The 26,105-nt window shown below is 30.7% G+C and overlaps 1 protein-coding gene across 1 annotated transcript in view; it reads right to left on the bottom strand.

Annotated features, from left to right (window-relative positions):
* The window catches only part of Cip4 (formin-binding protein 1-like Cip4), a gene marked incomplete at its 5' end in the record, with an annotated part of 154,853 nt that overhangs the window by 49,398 nt on the left and 79,350 nt on the right, over positions 1-26,105 (bottom strand). Inside the window, 1 exon segment of the mRNA XM_067045143.1 lies at positions 2,563-2,613. Coding sequence (XP_066901244.1) covers positions 2,563-2,613 — 51 coding nt within the window.

Raw genomic sequence — 26,105 nt, 5'->3', positions numbered from 1 at the left:
AAAGGAATCCAATTATAATAATAGTTTTTTAGGACTCAATTTATAATCAATTAATTAACTTATTTTTGGATGATTGCCTTCAGCGATTATAATGGCATCCCCAAGTAAATCTGCTACTAGTACATAGCAATCCATAAATAAGTGAAAAACAGGTTTATAAGACAATGCCCTAAGATAATTAGGGCTGAAATGAGCATGAGAAACGTCGGTTAAGAAGACACAATCGGCAATCGATACATTTAAGTTATTGTATTCCACTCCACAGTGCAGCAGTATTTCAATTGTGCTAGGTAGGTAACTTGCAAAATAGCCTTCCTGTTTACTACAAATATTGATTTGAAATAATTGCAACTTAAAACTAAGAGGAAATAAAGAAGCTTAAAGTAATTCAGTTACAATCGATTATGGCCCTCTAAGGAGATCCCCACGCCGCGTCGAGACATATGGCAGGAAGTGAGCTATTGGCTAGAGTGAGCGGCATCTTTTGTCATCCACTTCGTCAGGAATCGGGCGTGTGAGGAAATGTTCCGTTTAGTTGCAATATTCTTTACAATTTACATCCGACTCAGATAAAAAGTCTGTTCCAAACTAAATCAAAAACTGTTATTTCGCTACCTGTTTGATAGGTCACTCTGCAACAGGTAGTCTCTTAAATTAGTGCCCGTCACTTTATACATCTGGGATTTGAAAAAACAATGCCCAACTAAAATATTTCATTTAATGTTGCCTGTGATGGAATAAATGAGTGCATATAAAAACAAACAATGATCTCAGAAAACCTGTTATTAATTATCTACACAACACTTTAGCCGAACAAAAAATATTTGGTTATATTTATGTTTTATAGTAATGTATATTATATGCATTTATTTCAATATAAGTAAAAATATTTGTCATAAAACTGCAAAAATCTGCTCATAAAATTAAATTAAAAAAACAAATGTTTTCTTTTCACTATCAAGTAATGAATATTGATAAAAAAAGTTCACATAAAAGTTATTATAAAGGAATGCTATAGTAGAAAGCATTGATTGAATGCATCAATATGTTATATCATTTGAAATTTGATATGCTGAGTTTAAAAATTAAAATATAGGTAATTTAATAAAAAAAAAAAAAGTAATTAATTACTTTACAAAGGAATAAATATGAAACCAATAAATGTTATTAATGATGTGTTGTTATAGAAGAAGAACAAATGATAGTATAAAAAAAAAAAAAAAAAAGAGTTGAATTATAACCATTCAATCACCTCAAGAGTATATAATTTATTTACTCCAAGGAAAAAAAAATAGTAAATTAGTTATATAACTATTTAATAAAGTCAGGGTTGTGTTGTTTAATGTGTGAATAAACAAATTCATATACAACATATTCAGCATATAGGTGGCTATGAATCTAAAAGAAGTTTAGTCGCTACTCAAAAAAAAAAGAAAAATTAGCTAGCTTTTTTGGAATTGTATTTATAAACAATTCAATCATCAATTAAACAATGATATTTGATACACCATTAAGTTTTCCATTGTTTAATAAAGTAAGTTGACTTTTATTAGATTCGTTTGCATTTTTATTGGCAATATGATATATTTAATGTTAATTGCTATATCGCTTATAACGACCCCAGATAAAACTACGTAGCTGATATAGTGAATATTTCCGGACCGGTGATTTTCAGATCCTTATCTATTTATTTTTATAGACGCAAGTAACAATGAGGGTTGTAACGATCGATTTTCAAACAAAGCAATCATCCAAATAAAGTATTTTATTAGTAATAATTCATTTTTAAAAAATCTTATTACACGTATATATAATGTGTAAACTGAAAACTAATATGGGCTATAATGACCTAATATTACGGGTCCCTTAGGGATAGTTAAAAATTATATCCAGTGTAGATATATTACCAGCTTTATGTAATTTAGAGATAGAGATATTTTTTAGAGAAATATTCGGGGAAATTCTTTTAAGTTTTTAGTAAGGAATAAAAGTTTTTACCGTTAAAACTACTCAGTCACAAGGATATCCAACTATTAACATTTGAAATTTATAATTAGTTAGTTATTATATTGGCGTGACATACAATTAAAGGCTTGATCAGCTCGATCTCCAAGTCCCACTTAAAAAAAAAAAATTATTTTCTTAATGAAAATTAATTTTGAATAGAATAGAATGACTTACACCACTTTTGCTCTCAATGGTTCGTGCGTTCCTCTATCCTCGTTTCTGAAAATCTTTTCTGTCTATTTTTGAGATTCATTTATAAATTCGTAATGATTAAGCCATTACCATTCTTGATCTATACCAAGACTATAACAAAAAACATTTATTATGCAAGACTTCCATAATAACATACCGGCTGGATTTAAACCCTCCCTTCTCGACAGAAAATGCTGACCATGGATGGCAAACCCCATATCAACAATCTATAATACGAGAATGTTAGCAGTGGAAAAGATCATTAGCTGGCTAATTATTTGTTGCTATTCGATCGGAAGATTCCTTAGGATCTTGGATGGAATGTTTCTATATCTAAATTAAAACAAAAAAGTATATACTCACTGGAAGTCTTCCTCGTCTTTCTTCTTTGGTTGGTAGTTCTTTACAAGCCGCCTGAAACAAAAAAAAATTCAAATTAAATATAAATAAATTGGAGGAAACGTAGGCAAGATTGAAAGTAATATACTTGAATATTTTTGAAAATCATTAAGGGAGTATAGTACAGATATATATATATATATATATATATATATATATAAAAGAAAAGAAAAATATATGAATACTAATTCTTTATGGAAGAAACTTAATTTAACATTATTATCTAGTAATCATTACATGAAGAGAAAATAGCTGCCGCCATTTATGGACGAACTGCTAACCAGAAGCCAGCTAACCTGGAATTTAACAGAGACATAAAAGTGATACAAAGAGTATTTATGATCTTAAGTTTAACATGTTAAATGGAAAAACTCATGTTAAATAGAAAAATATTTCCTTCTTTTACCATGTTAACACGATATAACATGATTGGGTTACTTGGTTGCAGTTTGTGTTAGTGTTGTTTTGGATGTTTTTATAACTAATAAAGCAATGGATGAGAATAATAATAATGTAATGACAGATTTCAATTAGCTCATCTTGATTCTCATCCTAAAAAGTTAGAAGATCAACAAGACACTCAGTAGCCAAACTTTTGACACAACTTCCACTTTTCACTCAATTTAGGCATGCTGTAATAAATTACTTTAGTGAAAACTTGGAAGTAAACAATAATACGAAGTTTTGAAAGAAAAGAACTTAAACAAGTTGCTCCGAAAATCCACTAGGAGCTCTTATGCATTTACCATTTACATGACATTAAATAGAGCTGCTCACAATCCTGTACTTACAACATTTAACATAGTAAATCATTTTACATCTAACACAACATCATGAATACCCATACAGAAGGCCTGAAATCAGGAGAATCAACAAAGGAACAAAATCACTTTTTTGTGTTGAATTAATAAACCACAATAAGTGAGAAGCTGAACTCCATAACCAAGCAGAGTGAATAAAGAACAAGAAGAACTTTAATACACATTTTACAGTAAAAGTGTAGTAAGTAGAATTGTAACCTATTTCACTGTATTATAAAGAGTTAGAGGCTTCATTTTTATTTATAATGCTTATTTGAGGGAGCATGTAGCTATATGGTAAGGCAATGTGATACTAACTCCAAGGACCGGCTGAAGCAGATACTTATTTTCTGTTTCACTGTATCCGTGAGTCAGTCCTGTAAGTTCGGGAGCCTTCCGGGGTCCACTCACCCTCACAATGTGGGTACCTATTATTAGGTAAAAATCTGGCAGTCGAGCGTGATTCTGACTAAATCACCTCCTTGCACAAACGTTGTTATAGTAACAGTACTTCCTTACAAAGTACTGCACGCCAGATCCTTCGTGGATTGCAGTGGTACAGATTTAATTATAAGACTTAATTTATTTTATCCATTGAATTATACTGTCCAAATATCTTATCTTACCAGCAATAGCAATCTGTACATAAATTTTGATATCTCCAAAGAATTAAACAGTAATGAAGAAGATTACTTAACTGGAAATATGAGCAATACATCTAGCTCACATAAACTGTATTACCATCTCGTTCTTTACTAAGACACCATCGATAATCGCACATCGATTATAAACACTTCTGAGACATAATGATCCAGGTCCTAAACCACACAACTATAAAAATTATCTTAGAGAATATAATTGAATAATGGCAGAGAGGGTACTATGAAAGCTGCTGACGAGATGAGAGCAGTAAACATAACAACTCAGGGAAATATTGCTCTCTCAGACAGTATGTGAGAGGCACGGTTGTGTCTTCTTCACAGGACCTCCTGACCTCTCAACTTGCAGGGCCCGGTGGTTAGCCAAATGATAATTTTTGTGGAATCCCTTGTTTTATTTACGATATCGTAATTTGTTACAATATCACTAATCGGTCAAATAACTAATCACTGATTAGTTGGAAGTCTGAAAAAGTAATATACTTAAAAAAGCAACCAGTAAAATGATTAAGTAGACCCAAAGATGTTCATAAAGTCAATCAATAAATAATCAATTCAATTATCAGATGAGATTCACTATTTTTCTCATTCAATTCCTACAGGGACAGTTTTCCTCACATCGGCAGAATAGGAATTACCACCATTCCTAGGTAATTGCTTTAGGCATTAGTTCACAAAACAAGCTCCAATGGCCGGATATTTAAGACCTAATATTTTTATTACGGGAAGCGGGGAGCGTCGTGATAATGCACTGCACTAATAACTCCAAGGAACGAATTCGGACGTGGTATATAATTATTTACTGTTTCACTTTAGCAGTGAGTCAGCCCTGTAAGTTCGGAAGCCCTCATAAAGGGGGTACCCTAAATTGGGCGGGTTTAAGATGGGAGATATCAAGCTTAAAATCTGGCGCCCGAGCGTGATTCTAACCAAATCACCTCCTTACAGATTAACGGATGTGAATCTAAAAACTGTACTTCCTTACAAATTACTGCACCCCTGACACTTCATGGACTGTAGCGATTCACATTACTTTATATTATGATATTAATAATTATTTAAGAAAATAGTCAAGAAAAAAGAAAGCTTGATTCCAACTAAATCACCTTACACAACCGTTAGTCTAGAACTGTACTTCCTTACAAAGTACTGCACCCTTGATTCTTCATGTACTGTAGCGATTCACATTCTTACTATATTATTAATAATTATTTAAGAAACAGTCAAGAAAAAAGTATGTGTGTGTTTATATATACATAAACACGTTAAATCCATTGAATTTACCTTGAAATCAGGTCGCTACCGTGCGGTTTTAACTATTACAATAGGGGAACATCTGCTGCGACTGACTACACCTGTCTTAGCTCACCTGCGGGCCTTTAAAACCATGCCAGGTACTATATATTCACCACTAATAAAGGACTATGTCGTACAAAATAGAACAGATAAATAAAAATGTATTCATCATAACCTTTTGTTATACAAACTAAATTACTATGCATCCATTTTAGAATTAATCTTATATAGAGTTCAACACTAATACAAGGAAGTATGATGCCCTCTGTATCACACGAACAAAAAGTCACTTCTGCCACGAACTAAAAATCTTAATGTCTCAGCACTTCCTTAGCTCGTTAAATAACACTTTTTTTATCCTTTCTTCTTTGATTCAGCTTGTTAATCCAACAGAAGGGAAGGGTACTGTGTAACATTACGCTCATTAAAATGATAAAAAGGACTAATTTATTAAAAATATAACTTATACAATTAGATTCAGGGATAAAAATCATCATTTAATGCTAATAGAAACACCTTCTAACGGACGGTGCCGACACAACATACAAGAATAATGAACATGAAAATACAAAGAGTAGTACTAATATTTATTTTTAACACTACGAATAATGCGGGCGTCGTGAAGGGTATAAGCTTATAAGCCCAAATTACACGAATTTTAGGCAAAAAATCATTTCTGAAGATACAATTAATGAAATAATTTATAAAATATGGCTAAAATACAAAACAGAGTTAAAAAAAAAAAACAGCTTAACTAAAATCTTCAATATAGGTATTTGAAAAAGACAATTAATTGTAGAATAAAAAACAAAAATGGTTACAAAGTATAGCAATGAAATAATGGGAAAAAATTAATGAATTAAAAAATAAAATGAATGATAAGAAACTTTAAAAAAAAAAAAATAATAAAATAGTAATACGTTAATAAGCTAATAATTTTTTTAAAGGAAGTAATAAGTATAGACATGGGCGTACCCAGTGAGGAGGGGGGGAGCTGCCTCCCCTGGGAGTAAAAAAACTTAATTAAATAAAAACTGAATTTTTGTCATGTCACAACCTGAATGACCATGGCTTGCCCTCCCCTTATTTTGATCCTGTGCACGCCCTTAGGTAGAGAATACATATCTATATAACTGATTAAAAATAAGACAAATATCTAACGGCCTAAGGACTTAGGTAATATAATGCCAAAAATTTAATTAATATCAACCAAAGAGAGAGTAGGGATATTCAACAAAATTACAAACAATTACAATAGAATGAGCTTCCATTTTGTTGTAATTTGTAATTATAACATCTCAAAAAAATTGACAAAACATCAGTTTTATTAAACATACTTGTACGGCATGGCATAAGGCCTACTAGCCTACTAGTTTAAACTCAAAAATCCAAGAATATTCTTGATTTAAAACAAAGTTGATCCTTTTTTTTCTCTCAACTTTATTCTTTACAACTTTTCCAACGTTTCGCCCCTCAGGCCATTCTCAAGGATGCCTTCATATTGATGTCATTTCCTTTTTCAAATCTTAAAAATGCAGGCTAATTGCCTTTGTCCCATATAACTTTTTCTATATAATTTTTTCTTAGATTTAAACTTTTACAAACCACTTCCCTTCTTTCCTTCATGTAAATTCATCTACATAATTTTTCATTTAAATTTTTTTCATGTAAATTCATTTACATGAAGGAAAGAAGAGAAGTGGTTTGTAAAAGTTTAAAGCTAAGAAAAAAATTCTATAGAAAAAGTTATATGGGACAAAACCAATTAGCCTGCATTTTTAAGACTTCAAAAAAGAAAATGACATCAATATGAAGGTATCCTTGAGAATGGCCTGAGGGGCGAAACGTTAGAAAAGTAAAGAATAAAGTTGAGAGAAAAAAAAGGATCAAATTTTTTTTTAAATTAAGAATAAACTAAACCACTCTCAAACAAGAATATATAAAATAACTAATCCAAGAATAATTAAATTAATCCAAAGACAAGTACCATCCATAGTGTAGGATTCATATTTAGTAGGATGCTTAAGACCAACATGGTAAACCAAGTTTTTTTTTTAATTTTTTTTTTTTTTAATAATATGGTATTTAAGATTTTATAGAGAGCCTTCCATAATCCAAAGCCGTCCAAATTGAAATGTCCCACAGAAACTGAACATTTGTACTCACTCACAGCTTATTTCCAAAGTTGGCCCAACAATGTCCAAACTATTTGTCACATATTCAGGAAGAAGCCCATCTTCCTAAATGCATCAAAAATTCCATCCTTCCCCGCTGGACCTGCCCCAATAAGACCCCCGGGGAGCGACGGTCCTATATCACTTTTGAAATACGAGCTTGAAACGGGAAGAGGAGACTTTAAGATGGTTTAATCGATAAAATTGGAAAACGGCGTGAATGCTACACTTCTAACTTAAAACATATGTTATTTTCGAGTGATTGAACTAATTAATATTTATTTCCTGTTCTTATTAGACGTTGTGTCTAAATATAAAAAATAACTAATGCAGATATTATTTACTAGTATAACCTGAAGACTCCCACCAACCTTCCTCCAGAGAAATCAAGCTGGCAGTTGGTATTCCTCCCACTGTACCGGCGCCAATTTCCACTGATTGCGGTTTCCTCAAAACGTCTCAGTGGAAAAACACGTCCGGATTTCTAGCCTTTCCTTAACTACCTACCTAGGTCAGATTGTATTTGAATTTTATTCACGTTTCTGTTCTCCATAAAATTGTTCAATTTTCATCTTTCAGCAGAGCACAAGTGTATAAACTAAACTTTGTATTTAAATTTTCCTCCAATTATTTGACAACAAGGATTATTACTAGAGACAGGATTTTATAATTAGATTAATTATTTTAAAGTTTAATGCTTGATCTAAATTTCTCATATTATACATGTTTAGGTGTATATATACCATTAATTAGTTATTTTATTATTTCTTACTAATTGCATTTAAAATTGGCAAATTTGAGGCTATGTCCACAAGTAAACATAAGTGAAGAATGTTCTTGAAATGATATTAACCAATGGTTTTTGGGGAGCGATAAAATAGTTTATTTTTTTTCAGTCATTTATTTATTGATATTTACAACTGCGTACATATATACACATCAAGTAAATTTGCTGTAAGTGATATTATGACATGATAAAAACATGTGGAGAATCTATACCCATTGATAGAACTCAATATTATAGAAGGATTGGTATCTGGTTTTGGTCAAATCGGCAACATAGGGGACATTGAGGTCCTGATGGATGATTTGATTTGTGACAAAGTAAGGAGCATTAAGGATTTTACGAAGGATTTTGGACTGTAAAGATTGGATCCGAGAGGAATTAGATGGTTTAGTGGAGCCCCATAGCTCAACTCCTTATGTCCAAATAGGCCTTATAATAGTAATCTAGATGAGTCTTTTGTAATGGATTGGAAGTTTGGACCGTTTGTCTAGTAAATGTTGTAATAGTCGGAATCGACGAGCAGTTTCCTGTCTTTCCAGTCTTGTATGAGGATTCCATGTCAGTCGTTTGTCCAGATTTAGTACTAAGTAACGAATCTGTTCAACAGAAATAAGTGGGGTATTATTAAAAGATACTGTAGGGCAAGACGAAGGTTTACGACGAAGGGTAAATGAGATTTGGTAGGATTTATTGGAATTTATTTTAATCCTCCAGTTTTGGCATCATTCTTCGAGGGTGGTGATGTCGGATTGGAGGGATTGGGATACAATGGAAGGATCATTCTTCATTGACAATAGGCATGTGTCATCGGCTAAATAACTGTATAAAGGATAGGACCAAGGATACTATCCTGAGGTACACCAGTAGACTGATGAAACAGGGATGAATAAGCGCTGTTGTGATTTACTCGAAATAATCTATCTGAGAGATGAAAAACGGATAATGAGATAATATGTAGGGGGTAGGAATTTACAGATCTTGTATAGCAGGCAGTCCTGGGTTCCAGACTCGATCAAAAGCCGATGAAACAGTATAAATAATTAAGAATAAATTTGTTATAGAGAAAGTTTTGTCTAATTGTTTTTAAATTGGTTTACTAGACCGCCTCTAGCCCTTCATTCTCCCATCTGACTTAGTTCTGATAAGTGGAAATTTTGATGAAATTATTACATTATATTAATGTAAATAAAAATCAATTGGTCTTATCAATATGAATTTAAATTTCTAGACAAACCTCTTATAGTTTTTTTATTTATTTAGTTTTTTTGTTAATGGTATGCACTAAAGTAGACTATTGAAAAGGTAAGCAGAAGGAACATGCGGTGTGATATTTTAAGAGAAATTAGTTTAAAATAAGGTTAATTATTCCTTTCCACATTGTGCCTGGAATATTTTTTCTATAATTTAAAATTGAGGTTGTTTTAAGATGTTGAAAAATTTAATTTCAGCTTTCATAACAGGAATTAAAATCATTTAATACAATCAGTTTCCTCTTATATTTTCAATTATGGGCAAAATTATAGAAATTTTGTTTTTTAAATATGTTAGGATAAATGTAGAGAGTATTTAGTGAGTTTAATTTAATTTTTAAAAAAAGTAGGTAAGTTTTCCATATATTATTATAAATCATAGAAGGAGTTGATTATTGTAGATCTTTGGTTTTATATAGACATGTTGAGTTTTTACTACACGATTTTGTACATTTTAAGTTTTTTACTGCACGCAAATCCGGCCTCTAGTTATTACTATTACATTAATCACTTATCAGATAAAAAATATTTTTGACCATACATTGTTCTTTTTACTTTCACTTACATACGAAACATGGTGAACTATTGCGGTTACGAAAGTTTTCGAAGTTTTAGGCCGAAATATAGTTATGACTCATCTGGTCAAAACGTTGGTTGCTTATTTGGACTCAGTTAAAACCAAGGTCAAATTTTAGCAAAATCATACCTTAAAAAATTGCACAGATCATATTTTTCGTGTTGCTGGAATTTTCCAAGATAAGTCTGGGATAAAAAAAATATTACATTTTCTTTGAATAAATAAATGGAGGTCGCAAATTGAAATTCTTAACGTCAATCAAGACACAAACAACAAATCAAAACTACCCGGTTTTTCGCGCATTGGAAGAATTTAATTTTCTCGAATAATTTCGTTGTTAAGTATTGTAGCTGTGTGAGGAATCAGAATACGCTAAATTCACAAAATAAACATTAGTTCCCTCTAAATTAAAGATGATTAAAATTAACAACTTTAAATACTTTATTAACCACCATTTCATATGCTGTAAATGAAAAGCATGAGGCAGAATAAGAAGGGACGGAGCGATGACCCCAGGAAGGTAGGGAGTCGCTATGACTACAGGGCATGGGGTACAGGGTTCTCACTATTAGCAAACCCTACATTCTCCCCACTTCCCCATAACTTATCCCTAATCATGTAATACCATAGTCAAGGGATCTCTGGAGGTTTTGTTGGCTCGTGTAAAGTACCACAAAACCTCCATGTGCAACAACTTGTTCATTGTACAAATTATAACTGCAAACACGGCTTCTATAGCTTGATGTCAACATAATTTTTCTCTATATTAGTTGTTTTTTTAGTTTATATTAGTACGTCTTTAAATAATATAGCTTGGATAGAAAAGACGCTCCTAAGGGGTTTTCAATCTATCCTAGCAAGACTGGCCGAAAAATTTAGTCAGCAAAATAGAGTCAACTCCACTCAGACCAAATATAAAAATGATTTTTTTAAATTGCGATTTGTAGCTAACTTTGAGTAGTCAACAGTGTTCAAGATTCCTCTTAAATAAGTACGTTAAATTAAAGCTTTCTGGACGAATATTGGCAATTATCGTGCGACGAAAATTGTTTAGAACTATTTCAATTTATAAATATTATGAATATTTCCTATGCTAATAGTTTTCTCCTATCTTTTTTTTTTTTTAATAACTCTACCGGACTATTTCCGACATTAGGGGAAGCGGATTATTACAGAAAGGGGACACTGAACTATTCCATTCAGATTTAGAGGATTCGAGTTTTCATCATGTGGGACCGCCCAGACCGGAATCGAATCGGCGCCTCTGCAGACATAGCTACAACAGCTTCTTTCCCAGCGCCCATCGTCGGAAGTCGTTAAAGACGATAGCACGTCTTGGATAGTCGAACAAAGAAATGGTGCATACAGTCACCAGTTTCTGTGGCTTTTTGTATTGGTATTGGATCTTTAAATTATTAATAAATTTCTCAATATAGAATTTCGGGCTTCTACTACAGATAAATTAGGAAATTAATCTTTCAATAAATTAGTTTGATGTACACAGATTTTTATTATCCATGTTTTTGAAATGGATATTTCTAAGACGAAAAAATGTCAGTAATTAAGTAACAGTAATGTTTCACTTAATGTAACAGAAAGTTAATCAATGGGCGTTATAAGATACAGATTTCTATCGTATGACCTAACCTTTGTAGATATCGTCATTTATTAATCCAAGAATGAAATCAAACTGTTGCAAAGAACAAAGATTCAAGATTAAAATTCGGAAAACCTTTTTTCTTCACATAAATGGGAAACAAAATTTTTAAAATTGAAGTTTTCGAAATTTTTAACTCCAAAATAGAGTACTTTCTACTTTACGGGTGGAGAATTTTTTCGTCGTCTTCGACCTCTTTAATCAGAAGATATTTATTTAATAATGTTTTAAGTCTATTCAACGTTCACAGCAAGTCATTCTTCTAGAACGATGCTGATGAAAATCCATGACTTGCGAAAAATACTTAAGTCGTAGACTCTGTGTGATAAAGAACTAACAATTGATCAAAGTTTATTCGATCAACAGTAATTTTTAAAAGATCATTTCCCTAGTTACCCCTAGGAAAACTTACCTTATTAAGCCAAAAAAAAACTGAAACAATCATTTATCTTTAAAAAAACGTAGTAGCAGCCCTTCCCGAATCATCAATCCTGCAAAATCATCAATCATTGATCATCAGACCATTGACTAAATTTAAATAAATCGATTTATCATTGAACATCTCAATTTCGATGACCAGCATCAGGATAATCGATATAAATAGAATCGGAATTGGTAGGTTGTCTTTATTAGGCCTTCGATCAAGGGGTTCCAGCAACCTTGACTTGGGAATTCTTTCAGCATAACGTCTCTCTCCGAAATCTGTTTTAAGTGGAAGAGAATTCGTAAACAGATCGAACAGGCATAATCAATGATCTTTTTTTTTTAGTCCATCAAACTCTGACGTAATGCTCTCTTAAAAGTAAACAGCCGGAATGGTATCCAACAATCCGTTTGGACAGCTTTATAACGATTCCTACAGTAACAGACTCAAACACAAAATATGAAAATTTCTAGGTACCCAAAAATTGTACGAAAACAAGAATTGTATTTCCTTTCTTTTTTTTAATTAATTGAAAATAATTAAAAAATCATGGACTTATGTTCAGCATATACATTTGTGTTAGGGAGTATGTCCGGAAGACCGAATTCGTGAAATTTCTTTCTTTTATACAAGCGAGTAACGAATATCAATCCGATTTTTGTTATTTTTGAAAGAAAATTGTAGAAGTTTCACGGATTATCCGACAAAAGAATCCGATGAAGAAGGCTGTACACGCTCTCAATTTGTCGTCACACTCCATGGAGACTCACTAAATACTGGATTACACATTTCAGCAACAGTCTTGTCTTGCAGACCTTACAGTTAGAAAAGACTACAAAAGCTTTCAGTTTGTTCGGATATCTAAAACAATATTTTGATAAAATTCACACATTACATAATTTATAACTGAGTTGTTTTTACTACAGAAAATCAAATGTACAATAACGTCGCTTAATTTGTTATACAAATCCTAAACAATAAAACTTAAAATTAAATTGAATAAAATTCACTTATTCAGACTCACAGAATTCTTATATTCTTTTTTTTTTTTTTTAATAAATATTATGCAGTTTTTCTTGGAATCAGGGGTATTGGTAATATAGCGACGATAAGATGGTGACGAAATATTTTTAAGAAAGAAAATGTCTACATAAAGTGCGGTATAGTATTTATAATCAGTGAATGGTACAAAATCAAAACAAATACCCATTTAAACAGTGACAGTTTACATCCATTGCAGTAACAGTCGCTTATATTTCACTGTGGTTAGCTGTATGACAGAACTTAAGCTGTCGTAACTGTAATGTCACTGCAACAAGGCAAAATACTTTACATGAAGCGTCAGTGAAGACAATGTCACGTTATTCATATGCCTTGACAGTGAACTTCCTCAACTTAACCACCCGATGAAGAAAATTTGTTTGGCACTAGAATAGAAAACTATAGAACCTATGAGAGTAAAAGTTTTACATTAGAATTATGTCGCAAAAATTATGAGCTTAAGGGGGAATAAATTAAGTTCCCCAAAATGTATTATGTTGTAGTATTTAAACACGTGTTTTAACTCTTTATTTGGAAAGAAAGGAACGTAGAAGTCGTAAAAAATAAGTAATTTTAAATAAAAAATATAATAACATATAGTATACAGACATATCTTATAATATATAATGTAATCTGTTATACATAATTGCGTAACTATTAAATGATTACTAACTTCAATAACAAATTTAAATTTGAAAGATAGTAAATTAAACAGACCACGCTGAAAGTAATGATTAAACATTAAAACCTTCACTTAACAAATGACTTAACAAATGTTAAGTCGGAAAATATCCGATCCCTATCAGTCAAAGTAATTATGAACAAACCTGTGTTAATTTATTGTTAATATCATGGTTGTATATATGAAGGATACAAATATTTTCGACAGAATTGAAGAACACCGCCCGTACTGCAAAAGGTACTAAGCAATTGATTATCTGAAATGTTTTTTATAATCCCATTACTCTCCAAATCTGTTATCAAGATATTAAAGGCTTATAATCCTACTAGTTATTAAAGAGGTTGATGAAGTAGACTACACTACGCACAATGGATTGATAGAGTAGACAACACTACGCACAATCCAACTCCTACGGCCAGACTAGGAGGATCCATTGTCCGGACCTTTCGATTACTCCGAGTAATTCGTTTTGTTTTATCTTCTTGACAAAGAAATCTAGTTAGTATTGTCTTAGCTGAGAATTGTCGACTACAGCCTCGTTATTATTCGGATCGTATTACGATATAAGAAATGATTGCCCATTAATTAAAAATATAATCAGGCTATTGGAATACTTGAAAATTAGCAATTATTCTATATCATTCATCATTGTTTTTTTAGTTCTAACGATAACTGCTATGTTCACCGTGACGGAGATGATACACTAAAATAATATCATTGATTTCTTAAAAAAGTAGAAGAGAAATTTTAATAGAAAATTTTGGACTTATTCCAAGACAATTCTTGATCAGTATCCCAAACCGTTACACACTTTTAAATAGTTTCCAAAAACAATATAAAAAAATTTTATAATAAAAATTAATTGATAAAAATTATTGAACAGTTGTTTAATAAAAATTGCCCTTTTGATAACCTTTAGTGTAGCTTCATCAATGATTGTTGTTTCTTTTTATGAATTTTTTTTGTAAATTAACTATTTTTTCAGTACTTTTCTTTAAGGTAATTAACTATATTTTTAGAATAATAATTTGCCGTTAGTAAAATATATGAGACGAGACATTGTCGAAATAAAGGTGTACCCTAGAAATTAGTTTTTCGCTCAAGTAGTGTAGTGTAAGTGTAAGTAGTGGATGAAATTTATTAACATTTATATTACACCATATCTAAACGGATCTTCAACTTTTCTCTAACTTAGAGATAAACAGTTTTCGAAATAAAGGTGGGACAAGAGAATACTTCAGTGTATGCTATAGTTAAGAAAATCTACTAGAATTTATTCTAGCTCATATCAAGAAAAAACTCCAACTTTTTTACAAATAAGGGCCAAAGTGTGGCGAGTTTTCGGAAAATAGGTGTGCATAGAAAAAACTAGATACCAACCCCAGGTACCGGTCTATCGATTATTCCCTAAGACACATCTGACAACAGTCACGCAATGGGTCAGATTCGTTTTTAATTTGATATCTAAAAGTAAAATGCCAATAACTATTTTCGATTTTGAAGACATTTTTTCTTTCTTCAGGAATAAAAAGTTTACCTACCTTCAGTAGGGAGGAACAAATAATTATATCAAATCAATAAATAAAAAAATAATACAAATAACTTTTATCAGTACTATTCAATTTTATTTTGATAATACTAACTAATGAAAAAGTCTGAAGTTTTTTTGTTTTTGTTTTTTTACATCTATAAGGATTATTTTAGTGAAATAAATAAGATTTTCAACCGTACATTTTTGCTTTTAGTTACCTACATATGAAGCATATATTAAAGGAAAGGAAAGTATTGCGATTGTGAAAAAATTCAAAATTCAGCTATCAACGGAAATATAAATTTTAATGTCCTCCAAGTCGAAATACGTAAGTGTCGCAGAATAGTGTGTGTCCGTGTGCACGTGAACATCCTGGTTCAAAACCGAAAATTCGTAAGAAACTGAAATTATGTTACACATTAAAGGCGAGTATATACCTGAGATATGACAGCAACTTTCTAGATAAATTCGACGGAACTTTATAGAATCATTCTTCACATTTTTTTATAATCTCTAAGACCACTCTAACAATTTTGATAAAACTCGGCCTTTTTTTTTTTTTTTTTTTTTTTTGTCGTATCCTCCATTGAAATTAAGGAATACTTAGGTACAATGATGTCAGGTGAAGTGTGCTGCCTTCTTCTACCCATTGGTATTTTAAGGGCTTCGTCGAGGGTACACTGTGTGTGCAGAATCGATGGCGCCGTGTGCGCATTGAAACTATGATGAACGGGGAGGGTCCGCTTAGCTGGTTATGATAGTATTAGGTTTAGACTACAGAGCCCAAACCTCGTCCAGGTTTAGACTACAGAGCCCAAACCTCGTCCCATGGTAAGAACATTTACCAAGGAAACATCTTGCTATCTCCCAGGTGGTGGTAGAGAGGCGATTTCCCGGAACAGCGGGTTGGTTGCTTCAACTCATCAAAAAATTTGATGTGTCTCCGGCCAATGTACTCCGCCACAGAGGGCAGCTGGAGCTTATCGTGGGTGACAGTGTTTCTGGCCCTCTGTAACGCTGTTCCTCTTACTATCTTCCGAAGGAGAGAGTTCCGGAAGCTCTCCAGTCTGATGAGCGTGGTTCTATACATGTGTTTGAGCAGGAAGGAGTGTCCTTCTCGACTACATTATGGCTCATCTTTTGTTTAACAGTTGTATTGTAAGCAGGAATAAAATTTATATTCGTTGTTCCCATATTGAGAACTCCTAAAATAAGAATATTTAGAGCAACAGAAAAATAAACATTTTTATTGATAATTTTCGACTTCCCCGCTCTTTAGCTATATATATATTTTATTTTTTTGAAAATCGTTAAAATAATAACAACTTACAATTTAAGGCTCGTGTACGGTATTAAGTGGAAGTTGTGTGATACATGCACTGCACCAGATAGTGGGTTTTAGTTCATTTTCATAAAACATGGTCCTACATGTCTGTAATAGGTACAGAATGTGCTAGAAAATCAGTTCAATCGTAACATACTTTTTATTTTTTTATTTATTACTACTTACAACTGTACATTATAATATATTTAGTAAATTTGGTATCTGTTAAAATGGAGTGTTACAGGCGGGTAGAGAAACTACCCATTGCTAGCACTCCAATGACGTTTTACATTAGCTGGTCTCGTGACCATCTTCTTTTCAGACGCTCCGGAGGATTGCCAAGAATGGAAGAGGAAGCAAGGTTAGAAACAAGTGGGTATGGGTAATTAGGTAGTTTGTAATCGAAGGAATGATATCAGGTTCGGGCTAGACTCGTAACAGATAAAATGAAATTCTTCACTTAACTAAAACGACCAGGCCGAGATATAAATCTGAGAGAGGTAATAGGTGACCGCTATAATATGACCTAAGTATATAAGTAATACATAGTAAATAAAAGGAAGATAGGCCAGGTGTGATTATCGAACTACTCTAGTCTGAAAGCCCTGATAAAGTTCTACAACGTGGCGCGAAACGTTGCCTCACAATAGTTATAGAACAATTACGAGTTTTTCTTTGACCGCACACACTGTCGATAAGCGATCTCCCAATATATAAAATGACTATTTTAAACCTTTCTGTAAAATATAATGATTTCACACGATTAGAAACCAGTTTAAATTATAAAGATTTTATGTAATTTCAACAGCTTTCTACAATCAAACGAAACGATGAAAGTCCTAATTATTTAATTATTTAAATAAAAACATAGAATAAGCTTGGCCCATCATCAAGATTAACAGTTAATTAAAGATTTGCTCCAGTTTTACAGGATTTAATAGACAATACGTAACATAATTACAAAATTACTAATTGAAAAACGGGATATGTAATTAAAACCTAAAGGATAGTTTTAATTTTTTGAATTGTAAATTATTTTATTTAATAACTTAAAATGCATTAATTGTTTAAGTAACGTAAGTCATAGCAGTTTTGATTCGCTCGAAATCTCGATTTTATTCAGAAAACTTATTACCTATTATCCAGTTTTTTTTTTTTTACGTTTAATTGGATACGCAATAATTAGTCATTTAATGCTATTAACGTGTTTAGCATTAAGTATAATAAGCAATTTACAACTAAGTAGTTAGAAATCGGATCGAATTAATGATTGTTTCGAATTATTTCTGCCTCATTTCATAAATAATTGTTGAAATTAGTGGTAATATCCTTTTTACTTACTTATATCTCATTTTATTTTTTCGGATTTCGAAATCCAGGATTCGAATTTTCGATTGAAATGCCTACGCATCGAAGTCCCAGAAGTCCAAATAACATACTCTCGCAAAAGGGTGGTAGGCCTAGATAAAAAATGAAACCTCTTACGAAACTGAAATTTCATATTTAAGACCGGTATATCGCTGGGATGTTATAGATATTTTTTCGAACGAATAGATGTCCAATAAGTGAAGCTTGATATAGTTAATATTATATATTTTTTCGATTATCTCATACGCAATTCAAACTAATTTGAACAAACTTTGTGTAAGAAGTAAAAATTAAAATATTTTATACCAGTTAGGTCTAAAATCTCGATTGAAATAGTTGAACACGGCATTAATGCTTAATTTTACAGAAATCTACCCCTAAAGTATCTTTAATTTTGTTTATTTGGAATAAGCATTCAGTTCCCTTTGTTAGTGGTAATAAACAATGAGTAAATGCGATGAATTCGAGAATTTGTAGAATAAATAAATAAGAAAAAAAAAGAAAAAATAGAGAGGTTTTATTTTAGATATCGCACCAGATTCCTTATCATTGATTGAATCATTCCCCTGCTTGATTCCAACTTCAATATTTTTAAATGCACAAACTGGACACAAAAAATTACTTAATTACTTTAATTAAGATTAAATATAAAACAATCCGGATAAGAAGAAATAAATTTCACTATAAAAATCTTCAGCTAATAGTACCTACCAAATCATCAGCAGTTGTTTTACCACCCAAGTTCAAAACTTTCTAATAGCGTATCCCTTTCCTAAATTAAACAGAAATGGAGAAAGTTAGTCTCAGTTCTGAACCAAAACAATCTTCGAACTTTTCGTAATAAAAATTAAATATTAGAACTTAAAGAAATCCAAGGCAAATCTTGAAAGGAGGTAATGATTGTATTTACTTCACGTATTCTTTTCAGAAACTCAGAAGTTTTAGAATTTATAATTGTAATTCCTACTAATATTTATTGATATAAAACGCGGTCTCTTGCATTAAGAGAGAACAAAGCCTCAAGATTTTTAAAAATAAAGTACTCTGCAGAATATTGGAACCTGAGGATTATGGTTACTAATGGAATAAATTATAATAAGAATAAATAACGAAAGAATAACTAAAAGGATTATCACAGATAATCTAACAGAGAAGTGTAATAATTTAAAAAAAATAAAATAAAACGCAAAAAGATGTTCAAGAGCGCGTTCCGTGAAGTAGTAATAAAAAAATATATATAAAAGTTATTTTATCTGTGCCTACGTTTCAGAATAAATTTCAAGCCTTCATAAAAAAAAAAAAAAGTGTAACAAGAAATTAAGAAGATAACAGTAAATACCATGATAAGGTACTTTACATATTATATTAGAATAATAATAAATACATATTAGAATAATAATAAAATTAAACAAAAAATAATAGTAATAATAAGAGACACTGAAAATATTAGAAAATGAAAAAAAAGTGTTTTTTTAATACTCCACTATCTTCACGTACAGAACTGAATTAAAGATAAATTGAAATATTTTTTGTAGACGAAATGGGGGAGGGGGTAATAAGAGGCCTATATCACCTGGACCAACGAACTTATTTTAGCTTTGGATTTTTCTTTATGGGCTTATATTTTACTTATTGCCTATTCTGAATTTTCAACTAATTAATCATGGTTTATTTTTTGCTTACAGATTTTGTTGACACTTATTACGTGTTATAAAGTTAGATGGAAAAAATAATAGATGAATATAAACACACAACAGTGTATAGCAGTAGTGATATAGGACAAGCCGAAGCTCACCAACTGGCCTGACTAAAACCCCAGTACAATAGGATTAAACTGATTTATACTCCCATTATCTTCTTTATACTCCTGTTATATCGAATGATACGTTTAGGTTATATCTAATCATGTAAATAAAATTTATTATGAACATTGTATATCTCACCACTTGGATACCCCGAATAAATATTAAAAGTGATTATTAGGAATGAGATATTTGTGTTTCTATATATATTTTTTCTACAACTTCATGTTTATGCTTTCTTTAAACATAAAACGATATTTATAAAAATTAAAATAATTTTATTTCAACAATTCTTAAATGTTTAACAGTTTTTATATTTATTTTTCTTAACATAGTTTTATTATAAGAACATACTTTATATAAATCGTATGATGAAACAACGATGAAAATATATTTTAAATAATTGTTATCAGTAACATATAATAATTATAATTATACTCGAGCTAAATGGAATATCTGTGATACTTAAAACCGCCAAATTCCAAATTAACAATCATAAATTTCATAGACTTTTAACTAACTCTCCTCGACAAGTTGAAACCAGAATACGACATGGAGATACGGGAAGTGAAACTTACAGTTAACAAAAGATAACTGAATGTTACCTAAATTTATAAAAAAAAAATTTTTTTTGTGTGTAGGGAAGTACAAATTATTTAACTAAAAGCAGTTTTGTAGAGGGAAAAAATAGATATTTCAAAAATAAATTTTACTTCCAACAATTGAAATGGCATAGTGCAATCAAGGAACTAAAAGGAGAATGACCAAATACTGCAGAGATAAATCTGCAGTACTTTATAAGGAAGTAATGTTACTAGATCAACGGTAGTGCATGGAGGTGTTTTGGCCTTAATAACGCTCGATCGTCAAATTTTTACCCAATTTATAAAGCTGGGTAGACCATGGAAGGCTAAATAAATAATTATCTGCCACAACTGGATTCGAACCCAGGTCCTTGGAATTAATAGCACAATGCCTTACCACTCAGCGACTCCGCTCCACTGCAGAAATGTACAGGTACTTAATAGAGATACACTTTAGTATATTGCATATTAAAATGTTTAATGTTTAAATTATATCAAACATGAGTTTTAAATACAAAAATAACAAGTTATGTCTAATTGGAGATGAATCACATTTACAAATAAGTAAAATGCTAACGATGATTTATAATTTTAAAAAGAGAATTTTTTGACGATCATTGTTTTAATCTAATGATAGGTTTATTATTTAATTATAAATATTGTAATATAATTAAATGTATAAATAATTGACTGCCGACGTTTCGCCTCACTTCAGAGAGCTCCATCAGGGTTGTTCGAGTTGAAAGCTTTCGAAACTATTCAACTATATTACATTATAATATTCTATGTTTATCGGCTTTCTCTCAATTGCAATTATAAAAATTATTACCATAATTATTGTAATATGAATTTTGATATTACAATATAATGTTTTATAGATATCAAATAATATTTTAATTATCAGAGTTTTAATAACAATATTGGAAAATTTACTTAAAAAAAGTTCTTCAGCAAATAGATATATAAATATATAGAAATGTTTATAAAATTATTAACAGTAAGTATGGTTATAAGGATTGAATTAGGAAATGGACAGTTCAGGTAGGAAACATTATCCAATTTATGAATTTTACCATTAAAACTTTATAAAATTGTAATTTTTGCAACAAAAAAAATGATCCTTAGCAAGATAGTGTATACTATTATTTTTTAAACAAATTTCGCTCTTAATTTAGTTTCAATAAGTTTGGAATTGATTTATACTTTCAACCGCCAAAAAACTATGCAAGACAGAAACTTATCCTAACACCAATTCGTAATATAACTACGGTCTCACATCTTACAACAGCACTGTCAGCTGGACACAATCAATAACCATCGTAGAGTCGTAAACCAATTAAATCACGCCTCTTTTTCAGAGTACCAATTGAAACGTTCAATTTATAAGCCCATTCATTCATTGGACCATAAAGCAACAGGTTCTGTTCTTTTTGTAAGGGCCGTGCCCATTGATCAACGCCGTAGTGGGTTACGCTGTTCAGATATTCTACCAAAAAAGTAGGTATTTTCGAATTCAAAACAAACAGCAGACGCATGCGTGATACAAGTTATGAAACCGAGAAACCGATGATACCATTCATTCATTTAACAGGAGGCTGATATTTTTTGAATCGAGTTAGAAAACACCTACCTACACTTTCTCAATGATATAATGCATACATATTTATGTCTCAAAATTTATATTCAACTAATATTTTTCTTTCTTTTTCGATTCTTATCTTTTCAAAGATAAGGTAGGATGACGAGGATTAAAAAAATAAAAACAAAATAATTCCACGTAAGAAGAAAAAGAGCTGTTTACGTTTTGATTTACCCGAGTTATGATAAGATAACTCATTGTACCTTCATGCTTATAATTATTTCTCCAATTTCTCAAACCAATAAGTCTATCGGTTCTTAACTCATACACGCCAACAGACTGTAGAAGGTGGAAAACTAATGGAATGAAACTGTACTATAATAATAAAATTTGTTCGTGAGCAAGTACATTTTTAAATTTGTAATCTAGAGTGCTACCAATGGGTAGTTTCTCTACACGCCTGTAACACTCTAATTTAACTTAGATCAGATTTAATAATGTATTATAACGTACAATTGTAAATAGAATCATACATAAAGACCTTAATGTTCCCTATGTAACCGATCTAGCCCGAACCAGACATCACTCCTTCCATTATAAACTTTCTAACCACTCAAACCCCCTAGTTTTTAATCTTGCATCCTCTTCCATTCCTGACAATCCTCCGAGGCGCCTGAAAAGAAGATGCCCACGAGACCAGCTAATGTAAAATGTCATTAGAGTGCTACCAATGGGTAGTTTCTCTACACGCCTGTAACACTCCAATTTAACTTAGATCAGATTTACTAAATGTATTATAATGTACAGTTGTAAATAGCAATAAATAAATATTAAAAAAAAAATTGTTATCAAGTTTACAATATTAAATGAATAAATAGCACAAAATCATACAACTTATAGCAAGTGCATACAATACAGAATGGAGTATTCATCCTGAGAGGCTCTGCAGCTAATACTTGTAGGAATTGAGGACTGTGAAGTTACCATCCTTTTTTTTAGGATAAAGATTTACGGCGAGTACCCGTAAAACTCATCCTTTCAATTAATCTCTTATGTATATAAATATATTATATTCGCATATAAATATAAATTTTGCATCTGAAATATGTCCGAACAACTATAAGTCAATTTATTTTAGCAAAATCATGAAACCTACTATTCTTACCAATACAAACGTCATAAACTACTTTTTATATTCCAATAAACTAGCTGTGATTTCAGTGCTGATACACATCTGTGCGTCGAATAGTTTTTGAGATATAGATTTCTCGAAATAAATTCACTAACCACAAGTCTTTCAGTACTTTTTTTTATGAAATGTTGCTTTTTAAAAAGCTACTGAACTAGAATTAGGTCTAATATTTTAGCAAATTTACTCTACTTTAAATGATGTTCTCTTAGCTTTTTTCAGTGTTGTTGGAAGTTTTAAGGATATACAGCTCTGATTGAAAAATTAATTTTTTTTAACGTATTGAAACAGCCACCATTTTGTATCCCTCCTATCTATACGTGGCGTACTCATAAATTTTGAATGGTAATTATACATAGTTTTCATTAAAGTAATCAAAAATTGGGGTGAAATAACTTCCCTTTTTATCATCTTGAGCTCTTGTGCTATAACCTATAAACATTCAAGCATTCTGATGTAGAGTACTTATATTCTTCGATTCGAGTCAGAACTACAGAATTACTTAAACACAACCACCCCGAAAACGGTTTACGACATACTATTCATTCAACATCAAATTTAATGTAGTTATACCATAACTAAAACCGGCTTGTTGCTTAATTAAATTAATTAGCCAATTAGTAAAACCTCTGGACCACCAGAAATAAGTAACCTTGTTAAGTGTAGAAGACAGATTTTTTTTTTAAATTATCTGCAGATTATGTTTTATGGTCTGGGATTTATGCATCGGGCTTCTGTACTATTCTATATATTACGACTAAAGAAGAGAAAGACAGCAGAACAGACTCCATCATTAGCGACTTAATGATCGAAAACGATTTAGCTCAAGACCAAGATGGATGAGGTACCAACTTAACAAGCTCCATTAGTTGTTCCATTTGTGCCTAGTCCAACTATATGGCAACTGTGTTTCTCGACGTTTATTTAAATATTATGGAAGGGCTCATAATAAAAAATATGTTATTATATTAACTGTTATTTTTCTTCAATACGCGTTAATTTCGTGGTATAATAATTGTTATTGAAGTAAAATAATGCAAGTTGATACAAGTACTAATGAGTATTAGAGTTCTAAATATCCATTCATAACAATAATAATATTCTATATTTATTCTGGAATTTATCCCTTTAGAATAATAATAAAATTAGGCTTTAGAGCCTTGGAGTAAAATACAGAATAAAAATGAAATTATAAAATATAATGAATTTGAAAAGATATAAATGAACGACAATAATTTACAGAATATATAAAATAAAATTAAAACAAATAAATTAAATTCATATGTCAAATCATAAAGCATAAGGTAACTTCTAATGATAAATAAATAAAAAAAAAGATAAAAAATCAAATACATTTAAACTTAAAATAAAAAATGAAAAGGTACAATTTCTGCTAATATACATATTTACAAGTATAAACGAAAATCTGGAACATCAAATATAGAAAATATATAAACCAACAGTATATTTTAAGTTAAAAGGATAACTAATTATTTACTAGATATAGAAGAAATTAAAGTAAAATAAAGCAACTATAACTGATAAACATTTGCATTTATACTAGCTAATATTTTTCAATTTCTAACAAGATTAAAGAGTAACGAAGAATAACTAAATGTTAATTTTCATAAAAAATTCATATTTAGCGTTAAAATAAGTTGAAAATTTAAGATATTACTTCATAATCCTTTTATCAATCAGTATATTATAAATATAAAAATTGAAAATTAGTTTATTGCTAGTCAATAATATCGTAAATGGCATGAAGAACGTTACCTATCAGTACTTCTTACTCGTGTATTTTCTTATGCCCATTTATTTATTTATTTAAGTACACATTTAATATTAGCAAACCAACAAGCAAAAGGCTAATTAAAAGGTGGTAATAAAAATGTAAAATAACAGATACGAAGAGATAATTAATATGAAATAATAAGATAAAAATATAAAACTAAACAAATTGCAAATACATAATAAAAAAAATTTAAACAATTGTTGCAGAACCAATAATAAATACAGATTTAAAAAAATAAAATAAATAAATAAAGTGTTTAGAGCTCAGATATTATTTAATTAAAAAAGGTGTTCAAACTGTTACTAGAATCAAATTGTCTTTTATTTTTAAATTCATTCCAAATTTTGGACACTTCCTTTATTGGCGATGCACTGGGCTTTATCTGGCTCACACACTGGTATACAAAATCACTAATTAGCCAAATACAGTGCACTCCGGCTAAAAAATCAAATACCATCAATTAAGCACTGAATTTAATTGATCATTTGAAATTTTATAGACATTGCAAATCTCTGTCTGTTTATGACTAACATTAAAGTTTTGTTGAAACTTTTATGATGAGCATAAAAGTTTTATTGTTATAGAGAATTCCAGTCTTGATTACTTCGAACTGAAAATATTGAACAAGCCTTATTGTTAATTTTATTTTTTCAATATTTTCAATCAATTCCCTTCATTTTTTTTTTTTAATTTGTGTACCAAATCAATATTAGAAGGTCAGGCAACCACTTTCTTTTTGCTCTCTTTATGGTCTCTGGCAGTACGGGATCTACAGAACTTTTATTTAAAAAAAAATTTTTTTTAATTTATTAAAAATTTAATTTAAAATTTATTAAAAATTTAAAAATTATTAAAAAAGATGTCAAGCCCTGGGATACCTCCAGTCGCAAACTGACCAGGCTGAAAATAGGTCACACGAGGCTCACCCACTCCTATCTTATTTCAAAAGAAACGCCTCCGAACTGCCAGTATTGCAGCAACAATCTGA

Source organism: Halyomorpha halys, unplaced genomic scaffold (assembly GCF_000696795.3).
Source record: "Halyomorpha halys isolate HHAL.00 unplaced genomic scaffold, Hhal_1.1 Scaffold50.1, whole genome shotgun sequence".
NCBI classification, from domain to species: domain Eukaryota; kingdom Metazoa; phylum Arthropoda; class Insecta; order Hemiptera; family Pentatomidae; genus Halyomorpha; species Halyomorpha halys.
This window is presented reverse-complemented; position numbering and strand designations above follow the sequence as displayed.